General features: G+C 28.8%; 1 protein-coding gene across 1 annotated transcript; it reads right to left on the minus strand.

Annotated features, from left to right (window-relative positions):
* Positions 1-6,872: 6,872 nt before the first annotated feature.
* Positions 6,873-12,111, minus strand: LOC148569949 (transcription factor CPC-like). Its single transcript, XM_088507779.1, has 3 exons — positions 11,926-12,111; positions 11,321-11,405; positions 6,873-7,311 (listed from the first exon to the last, which is right to left on the minus strand). Exons 1-3 carry the CDS (start codon positions 11,975-11,977, stop codon positions 7,221-7,223), a joined length of 228 nt encoding a protein of 75 aa, XP_088363905.1. The 5' UTR covers positions 11,978-12,111; the 3' UTR covers positions 6,873-7,220.
* Positions 12,112-21,619: the final 9,508 nt, after the last annotated feature.

Below are 21,619 nucleotides of genomic sequence, written 5' to 3' on the forward strand. Positions count from 1 at the left end.
CAAATTGAAGAAGAGCTTATATGGGCTGAAGCAAGCGCCAAGGCAGTGGTACACAAAGTTTGATTCCTTCATGGAAGGTCATGGGTATAGTAAGATATCTTCTGATCATTGTGTATATGTTAAGAAATTCTCTGATAGTAATTTTATAATTCTCTTGCTTTATGTTGATGACATGTTGATTGTTGGTTATGTCACTAAGAAGATTGAAAGTCTTAAGAAAGACTTGAACAGATCCTTTGCTACGAAAGATTTGGGTCCTGCAAAAAAAAAAATCCTTGGCATAAGTATCACTCGTGATAGGAATAATGGAAAACTGTGGTTGTCGTAGCAAAAGTATATTGAGAAGGTTTTAGAGAGGTTTAGCATGAGTAATTTCAAACCTATTAGTACTCCACTTGCTAGTCATTTCAAGTTGAGTTTGCAGCAATATCCTACAAGTGAGAAAGAGAAAGCAAAAATGAAAAAGATTCCATATGCATATGCAGTTGGCAGTTTGATGTATTCTATGGTTTGCACCAGGCTAGATATTGCTCATGCCGTTGGAGTTGTTAGTCGGTTTCTCTCTAATCCTGGTAAGGAACACTGGCAAACAGTGAAGTGGATTCTCAGATACCTTAATGGTACTTCCAGAGTTTGTTTATTCTTTGGGAGTGGCCAACCTGTGTTGGATGGTTACACAAATGCAGATATGGTTGGGGATCTTGATTCAAGAAAGTCTACTTCTGGTTATATGATGACTTTTGCAAGGAAAGCTGTGTTGTGGAAATCTCGACTTCAGAAATGTGTTACTTTGTCTACTACAGAGGCAGAATACATTTCTGTTGTTGAAGCTTCTAAGGAACTCTTGTGGATGAAGAAATTTCTACAAGAGTTAGGCATCAATCAAGAGAAGGTTTGCATTATTTTGTGACAGTTAGAGTGCTATCCATCTGAGCAAGAATCCGATGTTTCATTCCAGATCGAAGCACATAGAGGTGAGGTATCATTGGATACGTCAAGCGGTTGAGATGAAGTCATATGCACTTGAGAAAATTCATACTGATGATAATTGTTCATATATGATGACTAAGAGTTTACCTGCAGTGAAGTTTGATTCCTCCAAAGAGAAGGTGGACTTGGCAGAGCAACCTATCCCCACTTGAGTTGGTGAGGGGAGATTTGTTGGTGGGTCCCCAATCTCAAGTGGGGCCCACACAACCTTTAAAACAAAAATAAATAAATAAATAAATAAAGTGGCAAAAAGTCAAGAGAGAAAGGCTTCTTTCAATTTTGAAAGAAAGCAAATGAAACACACAGAAAGTTTCGAGGGAGAGAAGAAGAAAATTGGGGAAAAAGGGCATGGCATTTTGATCCGATTAAATCAGTAAATTTGCTCCATTTCTCATGAAATTTTAGTATGTTATTCCTGGTGTAGAGATGAACATTAGGATATAATTTGCTAGCTGTATTGCCTTTTTTTTTCTGATTTGAGAAACCCACTTTGTGGAGGGTTCATGTTGATTCCATTAGTTTTGATGATGTATTTTGTTGATTGTTGAGTGTCACTAGGAAGACTGATTGTGTATTCATTATTTTGATAGTAAAAAATTTTTTGGACTAAGTCTCGTTTGTTTTTTGTCCCTCTTTTGGAGATTTTCCCATGTTAAAATTTTGGTGTCTAATTATTTAATTTCTGCCATTATATTTACTACTTGGAGTGTCTTTGGTATTGCCTATTTAATCACACAAGTTGTGAAAAAATTATTTTTAGTGTTTCTGCTATTAGGCAGGTTCTTATTTAAACCTTTGTTGAGTTTTTCCCAACAGGTAGCACTATTCGTATTTGAAATCATCCAATCCATTTCAATCTGGTTGGAATTTTGATTCACAGTAGATAGGAGTCAAGCCAACCCTATTCCTAATCCGCACCTTTAATATAAGTCACTAAAATCACTACCACAAAAATGGAAGATAGCTGCGGACAACTAGCAGCTGTTTTCACAACCGCAGCTATCTGGTGGTTTTTCAGCAGTTTTAGTGGTGAAAGTTGGAAGAGCAGCTATTTAATAAATTTTTTCCACGAATTTTTTAGAACTGAAGCCAATTTAGCTTTTTCTTGGCAATATTTCAATCTCCCCCTTCCCAAAAACACAACAACACTCAGCAACAGCATAAAAAAGAAAGAGAGAAACCTAAAGAGAAAAGAGAGAAAACGGAGAAGAAGAGGAAAGGGAGGAAGGAGCCTGGCCGGCGCTACTGGGTTCGCCGCCGCTGTCGCGTTGCCGTGCAATCGGAAAGCCAGAACCGCAAGAGAAAGAACCGCAAAGAGAGAGGGAGATCGCATCAGCTCACCGCGAAGCCAGCGCCGTTGTCGTCCTCATCGCGGGTCTTCACCATCGCGTCTTGCCACCGCCGCCACCACTAAGCTTGTCGTCGTCGCCACTGAAGCGGGAGAGAGAGAGAGAGAGAGAGAGAGAGAGAGAGAGAGAGAGAGAGAGAGTTCGCAAAGAGAGGGAGTGAGCACGCTCACGAAGGAGAAGAACGACGAAGAGTGAAGGAGAAGCAGAAGACGATGAACGCAGGCAAGAAGGAGGAGGTCCATTCTCGCACCGTCCTGCTCTGCTGCTGCCGCTGCCGTCGATTGGGGTCAAAGCCGTCGCCGTTGCACCCTGTTCCCATCACCATAAGGGTTTGCTGCTACTGCCATTGATAGAGCTGCCGCTGGGAGGAGCCGAATAGGGAGAGGAGGTCGCCATTGCACACGCCGCCACCAGTTACAACCGTCGCCGAAACCAGGACAGATTCACTGGTAACTCTGCTTCTTCCTTTTTTGAAACTGTTCTACTTCTATTTTGTTCCACTATTCTCCTAACTTTCTTTCTATGTTCATTTCTTTGATGTATTCTTACTCTCTCCTTCTTGATGCTATAGTTGTCCCTTCCGAAGATTATCACCATGTTCCCTATTTTTTTCAATTCAATTCATTTCCATTTTAGATCGAAGATTTTGCCTTCAATTCAATTAACTATTATGTTATTGAGATATGTTCCAATAGAATACGGATTTTGTTTCTATAATTTGGAAGTTTCATTTAGCATTGTGTGACAATTTCATCCTTGTCATGGGATGAACTTAGATTATTCTGTAATTGAAGCTCTCTATCTTAGCACTTGTGTAATTTTGCTATGCCATTATTAAAATTTCCAATTCTGTTAATTATTGAAGTCAATTTTTATTATTGTTTTTCATTAAAATTACATTCAGCTTTGGTAGTTATAGCGCTGAAAGAAGCACCCTTCTGGAATATGGAAAATATTTTTTGCAGGTAGAGCAAGAGCTTTGAAATCTAGTAAGAGCAAGAGCAAGAGCAAGAGCCACTCTTCTATCTATCAATCTTGCATTGCCTTCTCGTGCGTTGCTACCTCCAAACTTCCAAATCCAGAACAAAAACATTGCTGCTCTTATTATTCTTTCCAGGTAATCGCAGCTGATCTTGTTATTCTTCCTCTTCAGTATGCCTTTATCTTTATTGTTTGTTATCTCTATGTGTCCACGGCTGAAATTAATTTCTTCTTTCCTGTTTAGCATTCTCTCTATCACTCTTGCTTTCTTGATTACTCTCTTTTGGTGTTTATGATTTCCATTAAGGGGTTTTATCCTGCTTTCTTTGTGGGTTGTTTTTTTTTTGGATTCTTTATTTCTTTGAAATTTTAGCACTTCAACAGTGATCATTGATTGATTTTTAGCTGAGTGCTCTCAATTTTTATTGGTCATTTATCTGCATTCATCCACTTGTTATTGTGTGCAATATTCTCTTCATTGCATGTGTTTACTATTTTATTATTAGAGTTCTATACAAATCTGTGATCTTTATTATGCACCTAGAACCTAGAATTTTGGAATACCCTCTTGTTGTGAGGCACTGAGGCTTTCTTTTTGTTCTGCATCTGTCTAGTCCCTGCTCGTGTTCTAATATCTTATAATTAGTATGCTATCAATACTAAACAAAAAATATATTGGTTGCCTTTCTTTTCCCACTAAAAGACCTATTATATTTTGTTCTCTCTCATTCTCTTTTGTGCTTATCAGAAAAAATATGATAAACAATATGAACACTCAGAGGAGTTCCAGAAAGAGCTCAAAATCAAGGTTCGTGAACTATTAACTGAACAAGAATGGAGGAGAAGAAAAATGCAAATGAGAGTATGCTCTAACTTAAGAAAGGGGTATTAATGACTAGTCGAACTATCTTGTGGTTATTACTGACGAATGGAACATTATCAATATGGCATTTGCAGTTTGTGGGAGTACACAAACATTGTCATGAATTTCCTCTCTGGATCCAGTGAGTTAAATGGAAGTAAAAGTTTACTGGCATGTTATGTTCTTTTCCAAGGATCTATATTCTTTTATGCTATCTGCTACATGATGCTTTGGTTGTCTTTGAGTGTGTTTTATGTTGTCCTAATTTAGACTCTTAAAATATTTAATTTATAAGTACTTATTGCATAATTGTTGAGGATTTGAATGTACTACTTATTATTTCTACTACTATTTTTAGTTTATGATATATTTTGGGGTTGAAATTTTATTTTAAAGAATTGTAACAGGTTAGATTGTATCACAATGAGATTCTTTTTTTTTTTTGGAGAAGAGTTAAGAAAGGCTTGAACAATTTCTAATATATTGACATTTTTGTATGACATAGATCTTCAAGTATTTACATTCCCTTGATGTTGAGGATTTCAAAGATATGAATAAAACATGTTTTATTATTTATTTATTTTTTTGTTTGAATTTTATTTCAGTTACCCCAGACACTGATAAACACATGTTGGCAACACAAACAGGTCTTTCGCGAAACCAGGTGGGGGATTATTCCTTTCAAATTCATCATTTTATTTGTTGGTCTTTTTATATATTCAGTTCATTGAATTTGTAATCTACAATGTTCATATGGTAGCTTTTTTGAAAGGGAGTCTATTTTATCATATGATAGCTTTAAACAGTGTCATAAAGTAAGCATTTTTATTTTCATATTTTCATCCCATGCAAGGGAATGAGACCAGTCAGTATAAATACTTGTTACTATGTAACAAAAAATGAGTACAAGAAACATTTCTCTTTAGTTTTTACTAACAGAAGATACTCTAAATATGTAACAAACTGATTAATGTAGGTGTCGAATTGGTTCATAAATGTTCGAGTCCGAGTGTGAAAGCCATTGGTTGAGGAAATACACATGCTTGAAACAAAAGACACAACAAGTGCCAACAAGAACAACAACAACAATCACCCTAGTACTGAAAATGAGAGAGCTTGTGTAAATGAAGATGGTTCCAGTAGCCAATAGCATAGAGTAATGGAGGAGACTCAAAACAAGTTCAATATGCATTCTTTGATTCCTGAGAACCAACAACAGTCTCACCAAAGTATGGAACTTTTGAAATGGAGTCAACAACCAATGAAGAACAATGGAGCCGAGAGAAGAGGTCTAAATTGGAATGTGAGATGAGTTCAACAAGCATTATTAAGTAGTTTAGCTAATAACTGCACTATTTTGCTTTGCAGCTAGAACAAGAAATTATGATAAAAGAGGTTAAAGTATGTTTTTTTTTATTCTTTGTCAAAATTTTTATTTTGTCTTAAATTGTGAAATGGCTTCATGAATTTATTCATGTGCATGAACTGGTGATATAATCTTGTTTTTTATTATAAGGGAAGGTTATGCTAGCAAGTCATTTAGATTTGCTTTGTATGTGATATAATCATGTCGCATTCTTTTAAAAAAACCCACATAAATCTGAGTGGTTTTGGACCGCCGCAGATTTTTTTTTTAAATCCAATGACCAAATAGCGGCGGTTCTGAAACCGCCGCAAAATCAATTATTTGATTTGCTATAGTTGTGCCAGCGGTTTCTCAAAACCGCCACAAAATCAAATCTTCAGCCCCTAATAGGTAACTTGCAGAACCGCAGGAATTTCGTTTTGCAGCGGTTTGCGGCGGTTTTTAACCGCCGCAAATTCTTAAAAAAACCGCCGCTATTCAACGTGTCTCTTGTAGTGAATTATCTATTAGTATAAAATATATTTATACATAAATACAATATTAGTGACTAATTTTAGTAAATGATTTTAATATATAAATAGTATTTTTGATATATAATAATAATAATAATAATAATAATAATAATAGATAAGAAAAGATTTGAATCCATATTTTTATCTTTTGTATAATTACTTAATGTTACTAAGTTAGTAATGCAATTTATGTTAATGATATATAAATAATCTTTGATATTATGAAATAAAAAAAATTAAATATTATATTTGAGTGAAAAAAAATATTTTTTTTTGCAAAGCTAATCAAATAATATCACTATATCAGATTGAGAGATTTAAAATACAAATAAAATCTAGATTAAAAAATTTAAACTTAAAAATAATATTAAGATAGAACTTAAATAATCCTACCTTATCTTAATTATTGTCGACTCTTAAAAATAATATATGCTTATCTCACTTAATATTGCCAGATATTTTGACTTTCTGATATCAGATTCTCAACATATAGAGGACTACTTTGATTTGTGTATTATTATTATGTTGAAAAAAGAAACCTTATCATATATTGAAGACTTAAACCACTTTTTAAGTCTTTCAGAAGGTAGACTTCATGGTAAAGTTGGTGGCTTCAAAAGTGAATGATTATTATATCTTGTACAAATTAAAGTTGATGATGAGACATAATTTTTGTAATTCAAGTTTTATAATATATATATATATACATTAAATTTTTATTATTTAATAAGTAAGAGTCTCTCTAATTAATGTATCAATAATAGAGGAGATAAATGAATAATAAGAAAGACGATTGGGTTGCCTGCACCAAATACAATAAAATATATGTATAGATAATGTTTTCAACCGATTGTTCTGCATGAAAAAACTGAATATTATATTTCAATTCTAAGACACCAAGAAACATTACATATTACAATATGAGAAATAAAATTACAACGTGCATAGGAGCTTTTAAAATGCCATGCTCCTTTTGGTTATATAATATATGGTAAAATGCTCCTACAACTTAGCCATCATAATAATATGACCAACTTTTTGTTGTATATATTCCACAAAATTCATTGTATCAACTTGGATCGGAGGCACCCAAAATTACTTGCTTCATATAAGTGGAAATCAACCATTAAATGATTCATTCTTTTGCACTTCCATTATTATTATTCGCTGGTTGATGAGTATCTTGAAGTCCAATACTTTTCTATTTCCTCTGCTGTTCTTCCAGGAATTCTTCCAGCAATCAAAGACCACCTGAAAATATAGCATCTTCTGTTATTATATTATAAACTCGTATTTGCTTTTGATTCTTTAAAATGAAAATAAGTTATAAGTATTATACAACAAATCTATCATCGTTGAATCAATAACTTTTAATGTACGTGGATGGCAACAAAATAATAATGCAAAAGTTTTTTACCATTTACCTTCATTTTACAATTAATCTCACTGTGTATAGAAATGTCAAAATATATTGAATCCATTATATATGATGCCACATTTTTTATTTTTTGGGTCAATAAATTGAATAACCCTCCATTTTAGGATATCCACATACTCCTCACACTTTTTACCACATTTTTTCTCAATTACAATCTCTAGAGTTTAAACCCTAAACTTTTGAGGTGGGAAGGGAGAGATATGCCATTTGAACTGATTCATTGACTAAGATGCCACATTTAATCACCTTAAATAAGATAGGGGTGAACATAGAAAGAGTTGGACCAAATTTTGTTAGACCCAAACCTGATTAAACTATTTCACCATGCAGGTTTATTTTTAAAAATTCGAATTTAGATCATAAATTAACCTGAAATATATTGAATTAAACCGGATCAATCCGAAAATATATAATTTTGTAAATTTTACACTATAGATTAATAAAATATGATTTTTAAATGTTTGCTTTAATAAATATAGCATATATTTATATTAAAATATATAATTTTAAAGATAAATAATATTATATAATACAAAAAAATTAATTAAAGTATAAAAACCATAACATTTTATTGTGAATGTCATTATAAAATATACATTTTAGTTATATAATATAACTTTCGGTTGGATTGGATCGACATAAAACATAATCTAAATCCGACTCAAAAATACACTGGATAATAATGACAAAACTAAACCTGAAAAAATATACTTTAAGTTCGGACCAGATCTTGTGTCATGCCAGATCTTGCACAACACTAAAATGGATACATTTTTTACTTTAAAATTGGACATGTAAAAATAAGAGTTTAATGAGTTCGATCTGATTAACTCATAAATTAAATAAACAGACTTGTCCGTTTAAATTTTTTCTCATTCTTCTCTTTTTATTTTTTATTTTTTATTTTTTGCAGTCCAAATCAAATATATCAAATTTTAACAAAAATATATCAAGTTTCAATTAAGTAATAAAGGATAGAAATATGTCAGGCTTAATTCTTAACATACCAAGTTTGCAGTAAAATTGATTGGCCTGAATCTAATTTATAACTTATCCTAAACTAGAGTAAATAGCTATTTTTTATCATGAAAGATTCGAACGTAGATAAAATTAACTACAAAAAATTAAAATTAAAGTTGTACTCATAAAAGGTAAGTTTTATTTGATAAAAATGACCAATCATTTAATTTTTATTAAATCCATTAAAAATTAATTAAAATACCTAAACTACCCCTACCTTATTATCTTCCATCTCTTCCATCTTTACCTCATCTTTACATCTAATATCGCCATTGTTAACCACCTATTCTTAATTTCTTCCTTTCTCTTTTTCGATTAGCTTTTCCTCAAATACTTTCTAATTGTTATAGCTTCAAATCCACAAACGCCCCACAGAACAAGCACTCAAGACAATCACATATGTAGAGGCAATCATCATGGAATTGTCGAGCCAGAAGTTTCGAACCTTGTTCCCTGCTCAAACTCCAAAACCCAGATGTCAAGTGTTCTTTTTTATTGCAAAGCTTTCACCTTTTTCCAATTAGGTCTTCAGATCTGAAATCGGATTTAAATACAATGAAGCCAAAGCAGTAGGATCGTGGATTGGAGTAGATGCAAGGGAGCGAAGCCAAGCACGTTCTATAACGACTAACGACTATGTAGAACGCCGGAACCGTATAAAGGGACGTGCTAGGTCTTTGGAATGTGACGGTGGCATTCGGAGGCTTTCTCGGCGGCAGTTTTCTCCGTCTTGTCTGTAACTCCTGAACAGATGATTTCCTCCAGGTATTTGAGTGCCCTTTTGAAATAGGGGCTAGCCGGTCTTTGCTCACATAAGCTTTGATGAACTTGCAGGAGTCTCCTTATATCAATATTTTCATCGCATAATAATTCTATTAGGTTTCCGGCGTTGTCTTACTCGTTAGACTCACTTCAAGTATTCCGTTCGTTTATTCCACTCGTTCGGTACTTCATTCGTTTTCTTAGAGCTTTGTACTCCTTTCCAAAGCATCGAAAAATTCCTTGTCGCATAAGTAGCGACCTGCACGAATGGTGTAACGACTGCCCCGCTGTCTCCGACATGAACCCGGTAAAATTGAATTCTCCGTGAAGATATCCTCTTTGTGTTAGTTGACCTAAGCCGCACCATTACAGCTGGGGTGGGGCTCGGCCTCTCACGAATTGGATTTGAACCTTAGCACTCCTAGGGATAGCTAAACAGAGCAGAACGACTTCTCGCTATGTTGTGTCTAGTAGTACCCAGAGCATTGACAGAAGTCCCTCAAGCATTGAAGGGTGGTAGCGGCCTCGGTGAATGTACATTCCTGAAAAATTTGCCTCTTTGCTTGTATTTGTTGATGTGTTATATTGATATAATGGTGGCATTGATGGTGGTTTGCGGTGGTATGGGTGTGGAAGATGGTGATGTTAAATATTTGAAAAATAAGAAGTAATTTAAAAAGTAAAAGATAATAAAATAGATAAGCGTAGTTTGGGTATTTTAATTAATTTTTTAATAAATTTAATAAAAATTTAATTATTTGTCATTTTTATCGAAGAGAATTTATTTTTTATGGTACAATTTTAGTTTTAATTTTTTATACTTAGTTTTGTCAGTGTCTCAATTTTTCATAGTCAGAAATAATTATTTATTCTATAAACTATTTACCGAGTATTATGTCTAGTTTATTATCAAAGAAAACTTATTTTTTATAAGTATAATTTTAATTTTAATTTTTTATGATTAGTTTTGTTAACGTCTAAATTTTTCATGGACAGAAATAATGGTTTTTTATTCTATAAACTATTTACCGAGTATTATGTCTAGTTTATTATAAAGTGTGACGTACAAGTCTTAACACTTGTTAAAAAGTTTGATCATTTTAAAAAATAAAAAATAATCAAATAAAATTAAAGATATTAATTTAAGATAATAAAAAATAAAAATATATATGTAATTAAAGAACGAATAGCCTAGTGGATATAAAAGTGTTTAAATACTATACCTACACCAATAACTTATAAAAGAACAAAATATTTGATCCAAACTTGATACTAAAAATTGTCTGTTTAGACAAAAATAAACAGGTTGATCCGTTTGACATCCCTTAGCTTATATATTAAGGGTACAAGTGGGTTTATTGAACAAAATTTAACTAGACCCATACTTGATCATAATAGTACATCGTCGACTCTAACTATAAGACTCAAACTCCCTTGAACGAATTTGATAATGATTGGATTGATCCAAGATATATATAATTAATGGATATAATTTTAAAAATTATATATAATAAATTAATAAATATTAGATTAAAAAATTAAATTTAATAAATACTATATAATATTTATATCAAAAAAATAAATTATTTTAACATAAAAACAAAATATAATATAAAATTATTAATTAAAGCATAAAAATATAGTATTCTTTTAGTAATTTCAATAAAAAGGATGTATTTCAATTATGTAACATAATTTTGGATCAGATTTGGATCAACCCACCAAAACACATGATCTAAATTCGGCTAAAATATAATGCTAAACAAAATGATATATTCGACTGAGTTCCAAGTTGAACCGGGTCTTGCACTCCTACCAATTATATTATCAATAATATTATTAGAGAGATAAAAAAATAGTTAAATCTTATTTTATTTAATATTTAGTAATTATTACAATAATTAATAAATATTAAATAAAGTAAATATTAGTTATTTTTAGTTATTTTTTTTAAAATATTTTTTATATATTATATATGAAATCCACCTTTAAATTATTCAAACTATTAACACGTATTACAGTGACAAAAGAGAAACCAACCTCTCACCAACCAGATTATACACCATGCCAATAAGGATTTCTTCTTCTTCAGAAAATTTAATCTTGGAAGCTTGATTGATTTGCTCTGGACAGCGAATAAATAAAATGAAATGAAGTAATTCAAATAAAAAATAATAATATAAATTTTTCGTAATTTGTCGAAGAAAATCTGAAATAAATTGAAGTGCCATACAAGAACAAGAAAAACTCTTTTCTTTTCTTTTTTTCCTGCAGTTTAGGATTCAAATATACCTACTAATTAACTCATTAAGTACTCATAAGTATTATTATAATTATTGATTCAAAAAAAAAAAAAACTTCAGTTCCCAAGTTATTAGCAATGTTAATTGAAACTCATTGCAATTATCCAGACCTATAACTCTAAGAAGTAATTAAGAACTTAGTATTCAGAAAGCAAACGAATACATTATATTGCAAATATGAGTTTAGATATAGTGTCAAGCATTGAAACAGAACTGCATGCACACACACATATATATCAAGATTCAAGAATAAATCTGATTTATCTATAATAAAATATAAATAAAAAGAACACTACTTAGGATTATATATATATATTCTTCTTATTCCTAATAAATGGGTACCTGTAGAATCTGGAGAAACATCATGAGAGGAGGATCGATCCGCGTCACCCATTATTAGAATTGAATAGCAAATCTCAGTTCTCTCAAGTGTTTTAAATTTGTATATTGATAAGATAGATTTCCGAACGTTACGAATCTTTGTATATATATCTGTGAAAGGAAGAACGATATGGGAAATGATTGAGTGGTATTATATATATATATATATATATATAGAGAGAGAGAGAGAGAGGTGGATTCTAAAATACCTGTGTTATGGTGGCTATATGGAAGTATTTTTAAGATTAAAGTAGAAAATTTTAGAGGTTAATTATAATATAAGTCAATTAAGTCAATGTTATTTTATTTTTTATTTTAAAATTTAAAAAATTAAAATAATTAAGAATTGTTTATTTTTTATAACAGATCTATTTTTTAATTAATTAATTTAAATTGACTTCATTCTTAATTAATTTTTAACAAAATTTATTAAAATAATATTTTTTACATTTTAATAATATTTTTTAATAATATTTTTAAAAAAATATTATTTAACAATTAAAATACATTATTTTAATTATAACAATATTTTTAAAATATTATAATTATTATAATCATCGTACTATAATCATATTAAAATGATTATATATATGTTTAGTATGTATTATGTAATAATAATATAAAAATAATTAAATAATATAGCGTATAGTATTATTCTTAGGAGAGTGAAAGCATAAAGAATTGAGTAAAAGGTGTGGTGGGGACTGAAAGCGAAATAAGAAGAAGAAGAAAGGAAGAATGGTAGTTGAACACATGCATGGCGATTTAATTGATGATCAAAGTCTCTAACTTGGTAGCTGAAGCTTGAGACTTTAAGGTGTTAGCTGGAGCCTGGACTTGACGACAAATCTTTAATTTGGTTGCAATTGATATCAATATATTCTTTCACACGCACCTCTATAGTGTGTTTTTATTCTTGTTTTGAAAAAGCAACAATTATCGACATACACCAAAATAAGCAATAAACTGCGTTGAAAAGGTATTGAAAGAAGAAAAAAAAATAGAAATAATCCTATTTAAGATTTATTACAATATTATTTTTTAAAAATTATATTAAGTATATATTAAAATTAATCATTAAAATTAATTATTACTAATATAAAATATATACTAAAAATAAATTTTATATATATATTAGAATGACTAAAATACTTTGTCCCTCAAGTAAATGATTAGGATTGAAATAAAAATTTACTCAACCTTTTAGTTTTAATGTTTTTTTTAAATGACTTAGTAAAATCAATAATTTTTTTATTTTTTATAAAATATTTAAAAAAAATACTAAAATTTAAAACAAATATATGTTCTCATAGGATTTAAGATTTTCGTTTTCCATACTGAAATTTTTTAATCGTTATTTATCAGTAATTATATATATATATATATAAAGATAATTTTCTTTTTAGGAAAGATAAAGAGACTTAAACTCACAAAAATATAAAAAAATTATATTATTTAAATTATAATTTATTGGCAAATAAAAATTAACTCTTATATACTAACAAAAAAAATGATAAATTCTTATCCTAGATCCGTAGATAGTTTAAAGCAAAGACAAAAACGATTCTGTAAGCGGAGAAATAAATAAGCTAGTTCGCTGCTTGTTATTCTGTACTTTCAGATTTGGTTCTGTGTCATGAGATTCATTTCCTAGTTATCAGTAAAGAAGATACACTCGAATCTGTTTTTAAAAAGTTTTGCGTCTATATTTTTTTTAAAAAAAAATAGAAAAGTATAGGTAACTAACAACATTTTTGAATAATATGTGAACAATGTGAACTAATAGAATTAAAAGAGTAAATTAATTTTAAATTTAATTAGTAACATTAAATTAAGATGTAGTATATTTTTATTTGATTGATGGTTATTCATGTTGTTTAAGATGGTCATTGTTTATCTAGCACTCTCCAAAAAAATTATGTTAAAATTCTTTTTAACTTTATAAAAGGTCACATATATATGTGTTAAAAAATTTTATTTTTTAATTTATTTAAAAATAATACATATATATTAATTATAATCATAAATTAAATTTTTTTATATTAAATGATTTATATAACGGTGATCTTATTTATTGTTATAAATGTTGAATTAAATAAGTCATTATTATTTTTTTATTTGGAATTAAATAATAATAAAACAAAAAATATTATTTTATTTAGACTTTAGAGTTTAATAGATGTCACACTCAAATATAAACGTGACTTTCGAATTTTTGGTTCCTAACACATCAAAGCCACCTCTGCAGTTCTTTTTCTATTAAAGGAGTTGCGATTTAGTCCTATTAGGAATAAGAAAGCTTTAATTTAGTTGAGAAATATCAAATAACCAAATTCTTTCGATGATACTTATGAATTCAAGTACACTTCCGCATTCAAGTATTTCTTTTTTAATGATTTAACATGGATCATCTTGAGATTAAGAAAATCAAGAATTTCCAACAAATGGTATCAGAGCCATCCATGATTGAATCATTAAAACTAATTAATTTATATCAATTGACGCAGCACATTAGCGTATGGACACCACAAGAAAAATGCTGAGTACCGTCGGATTTAGCATTGCAAAGTAGCGGTAGATTTATCGTCGGATTTACTGGCGGTAACAACGTCAAATTCGTAAGGTTAAGTAATTACAGTCAGATTCAATTTTTCAGTGGTAAGTCCGACAGTAATATCTGGAGGAAAAATAAATTAATTTAGCGCGTCCTTTATCAGCAAATTTACTGTCGGATTTTTTTCACGGTAACTCCAATTAGTGAAACGCTGCGTGTTGGTGTCCTACAATGGGTTACTGTCGGAATATTCCGACGGTAAAAGGGCGCAAATTCAAATCACAAACCCTTTTTCCCCTCATTTGAAACCATCACCACCTCTCTCTCTCTCTCTCTCTCTCTCTCTCTCTCTCTCTCTCTCTCTCTCTCTCTCTCTCTCTCTCTCTCTCTCTCTCTCTCTCTCTCTCTCTCTCCCCCCCCCAATTGTCTTGACCACCATCTGTCGCCACTGCCAAGATCACCACTGTCGGTAACCCCTTTCCATCGCCGGTAGCCTACCGCCGACCCCTCCTTCGTCTCCTTCTTCCCCCCCCCCCCTCTCTCTCTATCTCTCTCTCTCTCTCTCCTTCCAGTGTCGCTATCACCACCATCTGCCGCCACTGCAAGCCCCTTCTCTTTTTTTTTTCCTTCTTTTCCTTCTTAGGCTCAACCGTTGCCTCCTGCTCTCTCTGTCTCATTGACATAGAACCAAAGTTGTAGTAGTTTTCTTCATTCTAGCAAGCTTCGACGCAACTTTAACAACCACCACTACAACATCCACCCTTATTTTTTGATTTGTTCTTCATTACAGGTTCTTGAATAACTCTTTTTCTATTCCTTTAATTTTAGTTTAATTTAGTTTAGGTTTGATTAGAATTTTAATTTTAATTTTGAATCAGTTTCAAAATTTGTTCAGTTTAGTTTTCTAATCTTATTGGATTTAGGTTGATTAAATTAGGTTCGATTCAATACATTAGGTTTTGAATTGTTGTAGTATTTGAAATTATCTAATTGTGTTAATTGCTACGTTGATGACTGTTTTGCTGAAAAATTGTTGTTGAGATTGTTTGATAATTGTTTGATTGTATGAATATTCTCTATTTTATTGCTAGTTTTGATTGCGTTAATTCACTATTAAGGCTGTTTTGATTGATTTGCTACTGAGTTCATGAGTTATGCTGTTGGTTTGGTGTTATTGGTGCTGAGCTTTTAAATTGGTGCTAAAAGAGTGCTTGTTAATATCATTTTGTGTCGTTTACACTTTGGTATACCAAGTGTTCGACAATATGCCTCAACGAGTTATTAATGAAATTTTGGTTCAATCCTTGAATCAATACTTGCTTTCACATTCTTATTGTTATTATGCATTGATGAATAGATGTGAAATGCTTTTAATTGACCAAAATCTTAATTTTTGCATGATTGAGGTTTCTTTGTCCAATAGTACAAGATTAATACAATTTTAAGCTCTTTGATTCTATATAATCCAAATATGTTAATTTTGAATATTTATTTAGTTTTGGGTTACATTAGGAATGATTTTCAATTCTTGAATCAATCTTATGCTATTGATTATAGGAAGTACATTAGTGTTGAACTTGTTTCTCATACTTGCACTTTATTATTATAATTTGAATTGTTGACTTATTATGCTGAATTTTTGTTAATTGGTATGTTTTTTGCAGACATAGCAACAAGTAGAGGTGCTGCAGATCAGGCTGCTAGTCGTGGCCGTAGTCGTGTTCGGGGTAGAGAGAGAGTTTCTTCCAATACTCCCGAAACTTTTGGATCCTCTCCCTCTATTCTGACCACCCCGGTGACACCACAGGTTGCGGGTTTAGCAGACCAGCTGTTCATCATGATCCCTAATCCTAACTACAGGAGAAAGAGAATCTCCTTGTCGGAGACCTCTTGATAGCCTAAAAAAACCGTGTGGTTGACCATCCACAGTAACAAAGTATGAAATAGTAGTGACGAATTGTGTTAACCCAGTCAATTCATCTATTGCAGAAACTCAGTCTTTGCATCATCTTCCAAAAAAACTCCATTCCACTCTATCGTACGCCCTGTTCATGTCTAACTCCAAAGCTAAGTGTCATCTCTCATATCTTTTATTCTTTAAGTAATGCATAAACTCATGTGTTATCAGAATATTATCACTAATGAGTCTCTCTTTTATAAAAGTATTCTGATTTTTACTGATAATCTTATTTATGATGAATTGTATTTTATGCACAAAAATTTTAAAAATAATTTTATAAAAAATTGTAGTTAGGCTAATTGACCGCACCTGATGCATTGTGTTTGCCCTTGATATATTTAAAATCAAACAAATATGCGTGTGATTAAAAGCGTTAAGTATTTTATTTTTTGTAAAAAAAAATTTTTACTGCTCTACATGTATTCTTCCTTATATCCTTTCAAAAAAATTGAAAAAAATTTGTGATGAAACCATGCTGTTCAGGCGCTGAAAAAGCATTAACAGAGAATACTGTCCTTTTAATATTTTGGTCTGCAATCGGACGGGTAATTTGATATCTTACTCTCCTTATTTTGAGCATTATAGTCTCTGTTTATTAAAAAGAAACCTTATTAAGTAGAGACACGTAATTAAGTTTGCATTTAATAATAAATATAGTTCGACATTATTTAGAAACAATGTAATGTCATACTTTATCTTTGAAAGGCACATATGATATCAAAAATTTCAGAAACCAATATGATATCATATTCATTCAAATCTTTCAAAATCTTATAAGATTGTAGGTGAAAATGATGCATATAAAAGTTTAACAACTACTATGGGGAAAAAACAAAGTTTAACAACTACTAGAAGGGGTATCTAGGGAATTATGCATTTCCTTCCTTTTGTCCTTAAATGCCTCACTTGTGTGATATTATTTTAATGCAATATAACATGTTTAGTAAATATTATTATTTTTAATTAATATTTAATAAATAATAATTTATATTTATATTTTTAGATATTTTATACATAAAAAATATATAATTTATATTTATATTTTTTAAAATTTATGTATATAAATTAATAAAATAATAATTTAATATTTATATGGATCAAATAATGACCGAAATACTAAAAATTACTATTCCAGTTTGTCGTTATTTTATGCTAAGCTAATTACATTGATTTCAATCTAGAACATTTATTTCATGTATGTCGTCGATATCTATCTAGAAAGACCCCAGTCTTCTAGTTCTAGGAAGCTAAGAGAGTTATGCTTCAACACGGATCTAGAAAACAATGGCAATTCTTGAAGAATGTTGGATATTGACGTAATTTGACTAAGTGTTGAAGGACCTCAATTGTCTTCATATTTTTCTTTCTATTTCTTTTTTTTTTTATTAGAAAAATATTGTAACGAAAATGGTGAAAAATAAGATTTTTATTCTAATTATTTTTAAAAAGATGACAAAAATTTTAAAAATAAGAACAATCAACTATATAAAGAGGGCATAAAATAAATATTTACTATATATTGCGTGACACACACGTTCAAACAAAAATATTGACTTGTTGTCTTTGATCATGCATAACATGTATATCTAATGCATATTGTATATGTTGTGGCACACATTCAATTCAAAAGGGATAAGAACGCCATATATATGTATATATACTGTTAACAAAATAGGAATTAATTAATAATAATTTTAAGACTGTGTTTGTTTTTAGAAATAGGATACAAAGATACAAATAGTTAATATTTAAAAAATATTTAAAAACAGAAATATAAATACTAAATACATTGTCTTCGGAACAATTTTTTTATTTTTGTAGACATCTTGATAGATAATACGATTAACTGAAATTTTAAAATATTTTACATCTAAAGTAGAAGTTAAGATAATAAGATGAGTCTTCTTTCGCCAAACCCTGAGTTTTTATAATTTAGTAATTTACACTTATATGCTATGGCCAATGAGCTTCTACCTTCTAGAAGAGACCTAAAAAAATAATCAGGTCTTCCAATTATCCTTAATATCTATACAAACGATATTTCAGGCTTTAATTTGAAAAGTTATTATTAATAATTACAATAGCTAAGATGAAGATGAAATATTGAAATGTCAACAAAAGCAAAAGATGACTCAGCTGATTAGCTGAAAATAAATAATTAAGACCCTACCTTCTAGAAGAGATCTAGACCTATAAAAATATTATAGTCTACATAATGTCTTTTAAAAATATTTTATCAATATCATAAATCAGTTTGCACATAATATTTATATATATTATTTTATATACTTTTATATATAATAATTAAACATTAAAATTAAATCATTTACAGTTGAATATTTTATTACAAAATAATTAAATTTTTTACGATGGTTCACAATCAACTTTTTAATAAACACAAAAATATAAGGGTAAAAAACGTAAATAAGCCAAGGGCAGAATAATTTGACACAAATAAACCAAACCAAAATCTAATTCATCAATCAACTAAAGCACATTTAAATATAGTTCGAACCTACCTACTTCGAACTCACTTTTCATGTAATTCGAATCTACATAGTTCGAATTAAACACTGATACCCAAAATCACATCATTCGAATTCAGCTGATTCGAATTACACAGAAACATGTAATTTGAATTAGGGTGATTCGAATTACACTCACACACGCTGCACATAGTAATTCGAATTGACCATATTCGAATTACTCATGATTTAATTCTGCCCATTCTTTTATTAAAAAATTAATAATTGATTAAAAAAATTAATAATTTAAAAATTAAAAAAATATATATTTTATTTTATGCATTTGAAAAAAGTTAACAAAATATTTAATTATGATACTTCTTTAAAATATTAATGAGTTATCAATTCGAATTTCATACAATGCTCTTTTGCCCATTTTTAATAGCTCATGAATATTTTTTTATAAAATTTTTTAATAAATTTATTTAAATTATACCACAAAAAATATTTTATTCTATACAAAATAATTTTAAAAAATGGCTTAAAAGATGTTAGGAGTATTATCAAAATTTGTAATGTTCTAATGACTTAGGATATTAAAGAAATACTCTACATAGTCAATAATAATAGCCATTTTAAGCCATTTTAAGCCATTTTCTATGCAAAATAATTTTAAAAAATTGACTATGTAGAGTATTTCTTTAATATCCTAAGTCATTAGGACATTACAATTTTTTATAGTACTTCTAACATCTTTTAAGCCATTTTTTAAAGTTATTTTGTATAGAATAAAATATTTTTTTGTGGTATAATTTAAATAAATTTATTAAAAAAATTTATAAAAAAATATTCATGAGCTATTAAAAATGGGCAAAAGAGTGTGGTATGAAATTCGAATTGATAACTCATTAATATTTTAAAGAAGTCTCGTAATTAAATCTTTTGTTAGTTTTTTTTAATGCATGAAATAAAATATATAATTTTTTTTAATTTTTAAATTATTAATTTTTTTAATCAATTATTAATTTTTTAATAAAAGAATGGGCAGAATTAAATCATGAGTAATTCGAATCTGGTCAATTCGAATTACTATGTGCAGCGTGTGTGAGTGTAATTCGAATCACCCTGATTCGAATCACCCTGATTTGAATTACATGTTTCTGCTTAATTCGAATCAGCTGAATTCGAATTATGTGGTTTTGGGTATCAATGTTTAATTCGAACCTTGTAGATTCGAATTACATGAAAACTGAGTTCGAAGCATGTAGGTTCAAACTACATTTAAATATGCTTTAGTTGATTGATGAATCAGATTTTACTTTGCTTATTTGTGTCAAATTGTTCTGTCCTTGGCTTGTTTACGTTTTTTACCCAAAATATAATTAACACTATAATTTTATATTTTTATTATATTATTAATAAAATTTAATTATTATAAATAATAGTATATTATTATTGTATTAAAATTTATATTTTTATGTATTATAACTATTTAATATTAAATTTTAATATCTATGTAAATATAGTTATAATTCATGCTATTTTAATGTTAAAAAAGAGTTATTATATCCCACGTAAGCACGATATCTAAGATGAAGATGAATTAAAATTAGAGAAAATTTTACTCTATTTTTTAAGAGATATTAAAATAGTATTTTTTTATTTTTGTTTGTAAAATATATATTTTTTTATAACTTTTAAAAAATGTGTTCTTTAATTCATTTTAAATATTTTGTGGTAACTAATGTCAACTTTATCTATTTTTTAAGAAAAAATAAATTAATTTTTTTAAAAATATTTTTTAGCAAAAATTTTATTCTTTTGTAATTGAATTTTGCTTATCAAAATATCTTTTAATAAATTATTTTTTTATTGATTAAATTGTATTTTTACTAAAATATTTATTTTAAAATTTAATGATTAAAATTTTTTTTCTAAGATACCCTTCAATAATTTTTTAATATCAAATTGTGATTTTACCAAAATTTTTATTAACAATTATAGTTATATTTTACTATTAATTTTCTGATATCAATATATATTATTTTAACGTTAAATAAAAAAAAATCTTGGTAAGATTATTTTTCGATATCAATATATATATATATTAATTGTTATACATATTAATAGTGGTAAGATTTTTCTTATTTAATATTAAAATAATATATTTTGATATAAAAAAATTAATAGTAAAATATAAAAATAATTGTTAACAAAAATTTTAGTAAAATCACAATTTAATAATTAAAAAATTATTGAAGGATATCTTAGAAAAAAATAATTTAATTATTAATTTTTAAAAAAAATTCATAAAATACAATTTAATCAATAAAAAATTAATTTATTAAAGAGTATTGGGATAAGCAAAATTTAATGACAAAAAATTAAATTTTTGTTAAAAGATATTTTTATAAAAATTATTTTTTTTTAAAAATGGGTAAAGTTAATATTAGTTAACACAAAAAATTTAAAATGTATTAAAGATGAGATTTTTTAAAAGTTATAAGGGAGGGGATTGTACATTTTATAAATAGAGAGTAGGAAAGTATCATTTTAGTATCTCTCAAGAAAGGAGAGTGAAATTTTCCCTTAAAATTAAGAAAATTCCATTGTCAAGAAGAGTAAAATAATACTATTAAAAGCATTAGTAAAATAATAAAAGTTTAATTATTTTAT

This window comes from Arachis ipaensis, chromosome B3, assembly GCF_059453495.1.
Source record: "Arachis ipaensis isolate K30076 ecotype BB chromosome B3, ASM5945349v1, whole genome shotgun sequence".
Classification (NCBI taxonomy): domain Eukaryota; kingdom Viridiplantae; phylum Streptophyta; class Magnoliopsida; order Fabales; family Fabaceae; genus Arachis; species Arachis ipaensis.

What these genes read in the sequence shown, in the direction of transcription:
- LOC148569949 (XM_088507779.1), bottom strand. Translation starts at nt 11,977, where the DNA reads ATGGGTGACGCGGATCGATCCTCCTCTCATGATGTTTCTCCAGATTCT. An exon ending in TGTTTCTCCAGATTCTACAG is followed by an intron (nt 11,406 to 11,925) that starts GTACCCATTTAT and finishes TTCGCTGTCCAG; the next exon opens with AGCAAATCAATCAAGCTTCC. An exon ending in TATAATCTGGTTGGTGAGAG is followed by an intron (nt 7,312 to 11,320) that starts GTTGGTTTCTCT and finishes CTATATTTTCAG; the next exon opens with GTGGTCTTTGATTGCTGGAA.